The sequence below is a fragment of the Octopus bimaculoides genome, chromosome 15 (assembly GCF_001194135.2).
Source record: "Octopus bimaculoides isolate UCB-OBI-ISO-001 chromosome 15, ASM119413v2, whole genome shotgun sequence".
Taxonomy (NCBI): Eukaryota; Metazoa; Mollusca; class Cephalopoda; order Octopoda; family Octopodidae; genus Octopus; species Octopus bimaculoides.
Genome location: NC_068995.1, coordinates 49,937,668 through 49,940,976, shown reverse-complemented (window position 1 = coordinate 49,940,976; position 3,309 = coordinate 49,937,668). Strand labels below are relative to the sequence as shown.

At 36.2% G+C, this 3,309-nt stretch overlaps 1 protein-coding gene across 2 annotated transcripts in view; it reads left to right on the top strand.

The window, feature by feature from the left end:
* LOC106870805 (3-oxoacyl-[acyl-carrier-protein] reductase FabG) overlaps nt 1–3,309 on the top strand; it is a 9,814-nt gene that overhangs the window by 1,103 nt on the left and 5,402 nt on the right. Inside the window, exons 2-3 of one of the 2 annotated variants that reach the window (XM_014917021.2) lie at nt 602–688; nt 2,675–2,805. In XM_014917021.2, the coding sequence (XP_014772507.1) occupies nt 646–688; nt 2,675–2,805 (174 nt within the window). In that variant the 5' untranslated portion in view covers nt 602–645. Of the gene's footprint in view, nt 1–79; nt 689–2,674; nt 2,806–3,309 lie in introns of those variants that run through there. The other variant, XM_052973315.1, reaches the window with a different exon arrangement.

Sequence of the window (3,309 nt, the reverse complement as noted above, 5' to 3'; positions counted from 1 at the left end):
GAGCAGGCTGTTCCGTTGATCGGACCAACTGGAACCCTCGACATCGTAAGCGACGGAGTGCCGACAACAACTGTCATGTATTGTGAAAATGACAACATAGTTTTAGTTTTCCAGTGACACTTTCACTCTGTTAATTTATCTATTTGTTTATTTATGTATTTCCTTTTGTTTTTGCGTACATTTAGTGAAACTTTTAGTTTTTCCGAAATATAAAATGCCCCCGTAACTTAGCGGTTCGGCAATGGTATATATGTGTGTGTATATGTTTGTGTCTGTGTTTGTCCCCCCAACATCGCTTGACAACCGATGGTGGTGTGTTTACGTCTCCGTAACTTAGCGGTTCGGCAAAAGAGACCGATAGAATAAGTACTAGGCTTCCAAAGAATAAGTCCTAGGGTCGATTTGCTCGACTAAAGGCGGTGCTCCAGCATGGCCGCAGTCAAATGACTGAAACAAGTAAAAGAGTAAAGAGTGATTGTGTTTTTTTTCACGAGGTATTTCTGTAACAAAAGTTGTGTTTTTTATAGAAACTTAACCTTGACAATAGTCTTGGGAAACAGATATGGAAACGGAAGTTTCTTCGTTTCGTTTTCTTCTTCAGATTGATGTTTGTTGACGGCAGCGAAACGAAGATTGAAACGAAACATGGACATCATTAATTTAAGTGGAAAAGTGGCTTTGATTAGCGGTGAGGGAAATTTTCCTCTGTTTATTATTTCCTTTTTTATTTTCGTTGTTATGAAGAAACCAACAAAACACACAACAAAGTGTAAAAAATAATTCAATAGTAGCATCTCTGCCTCAAATATCACCCGTGTAATACGAGACGCGTTCGTTCTGCTAGAAATAGCAGCCAAATTTCGTTTAAATCAAACTTTACCCTGTTAAAGAAGGAATGGTATATATATGAAGGATAACCTAGGTTTATCAAATTAGTTTACGAAATTGCATGTTAACCCGGATAAACTAGTCGAATGTATACGTAAATAACATCAAACCGGTAAAGATTTGGAAGAATTAAATGTTAGTTCTCTGGCATTTTTCTTTCATGTAAATAAATGTTTATGTCAATTTAAAAATTTGCCAGCAAAATCATATAAAATGACAATGTTCTAAAAGATTAGGAGGCCTGTAATTATTATGACTAATTAAAGTTATTTAATTACCGTGTTTTATAATGTATTTTATAAACAATAGAAGTCTAGGATCTTTGCCGGTCAAAGGGTTAAGATCCGAAGTCTATACTTGAGAAGTTTTGAGGACTTGTAGTGAGTCTAGCATATAATGTGGTCCCTTCCGTTTTATAAAGGAATCGTTGTTTGCGTATATATTCTACAAGTACCTTTTGTTTATTTATTATCTCTGTTTATCTTAGGATAAACAGAGATAATAAACCACACGAAACTAGTTTATGGAGGTGGTGAAAACGTTCAGAAGTGTTACTTGTTTTTAAAGATATGAGCAACTGGAAATTTATCGTCAACCCTGGGTGACAGAGGCTGTGTGTGTGTGAGCACGCGTGTATATATATATATATATATTATTGAAAATTTAGATAATTTAATAATTACATGTATAACACGTATGTGTATGATACAGGTGATATAATACAAAACCACGTTAAAATACTAACCCAGTTTGGGTTGAAACCTTGTAGCTTACTTTAGAAAGCTTGTCTGCAGCTATCGGCGAACAGATTCGATTATTCAGTGAGAACCGATCGTATGGCTGAACATACGTCTGGAAATCTCCGAATATCTGCAGAGTATTTTCTTTAATTCTTTTACTTATTTCAGTCATTTGACTGCGGTCGTGCTGGAGCACTGTCTTACAGAGTTTTTTAGTCGAAGAAATCGATCCCAGGACTTATTCTGTCGGTGTCTTTTGCCGAACCGCTAAGTTACGGGGACGTAAATACACCAACATCGATTGTCAAGCGATGGTTGGGGGTGGACACAAACATAGGCACAAAGACATACACACGTAAATATATATACAGGGGTTGGACAAAATAATGGCAGTAATTACAGCTTGAATTCTACGAGGTATGAACTCGTACAAAGTTTGAATTGTTTCCAAAGGAATTTTGTCCATTCTTCAGCTAAAACAGTCTCCAGTTCTTGTATATATACTAAGGGGGCCCATCTGCTACTACAAGGGGGCCCACCCACAACTACAACGCTATCATTTAATTTTTTTTTTTTTTTTTTTTTTTTGTTAAAAGTATTTTTTTCAACCAGCCTGAAATAATCAATGCATTCTTCCAGGAGTGAATAAAGATTCTCAAACTTGAGTAGATGGGCCCGTTGGATATTAACATGGGCCCCCATGTATGGATTCTAATAACATAGGAGCCCACTTGCCATTGGGCAAGCTGGCAACCTGGCCAGTCCGCCACTGTTCACTGCAGCCAACACAATCCCCATCTCTAATTATCTGTTACACTAATTTCATTCTAACCACCTACTTTTTCTGTTCCTCTTTCTTATTGCTGTCAACATTATCAAATACGATAATATTATTCACCAGCAGGTATGACTTTCAAACTTAGTCTTTCTATGTTTGAATTTGGAGAAGACTATCCTGTTACAGTGCATCCTATAGTGTGTGTGTGTGAAATGTAACTCTTTGACTATGAGTATAACATAGCTTAATGTATTATTTCTTTGTTCAGGTGCCAGTTCTGGTATTGGTGCAGGTACTGCAGTGTTGTTTAGTAAACTTGGTGCAAAGTTGGCTATTACTGGCAGGAAAGAAGAGAACTTGAAGAAAACAGCAGATGAATGCGAAAAAAATGGCTGCCAGGTAAAACAATTACATGTGTAGATGCATGTAGATGTGCATGCCTGACTTCTGCATGCATATGATTATGCAGATAGATACACTGATACGTTTATTGTTGTTTTAGTGGTAGGAAAACCCTAACACAGTATACCATCATGTTAATGTATACAGTCTGATTACATACATACATAGATACATACACACACACTCATACACATACATATGTAGGTAAACAGAAATGCAAACTTGGACCTAAGATTTCTCAATATTTCTTCAAGCTGCTGAGGAATATCTTCATCACAAGGTCATCAGCATATACATACATGCATACATATACACATACATGTATGTATATCTAAATATCATGATGGCTACCTCTGATGAGTGCAGGGTTACATAACCAGACTGTTATCTATCACTCTGTTGAACCCCTAGTGTGAAACCAATTGGTAAGATCAGCTGTAATGGGTATATAATACGTTACACTTTCATTAATATATTAATATATATATATATATATATATA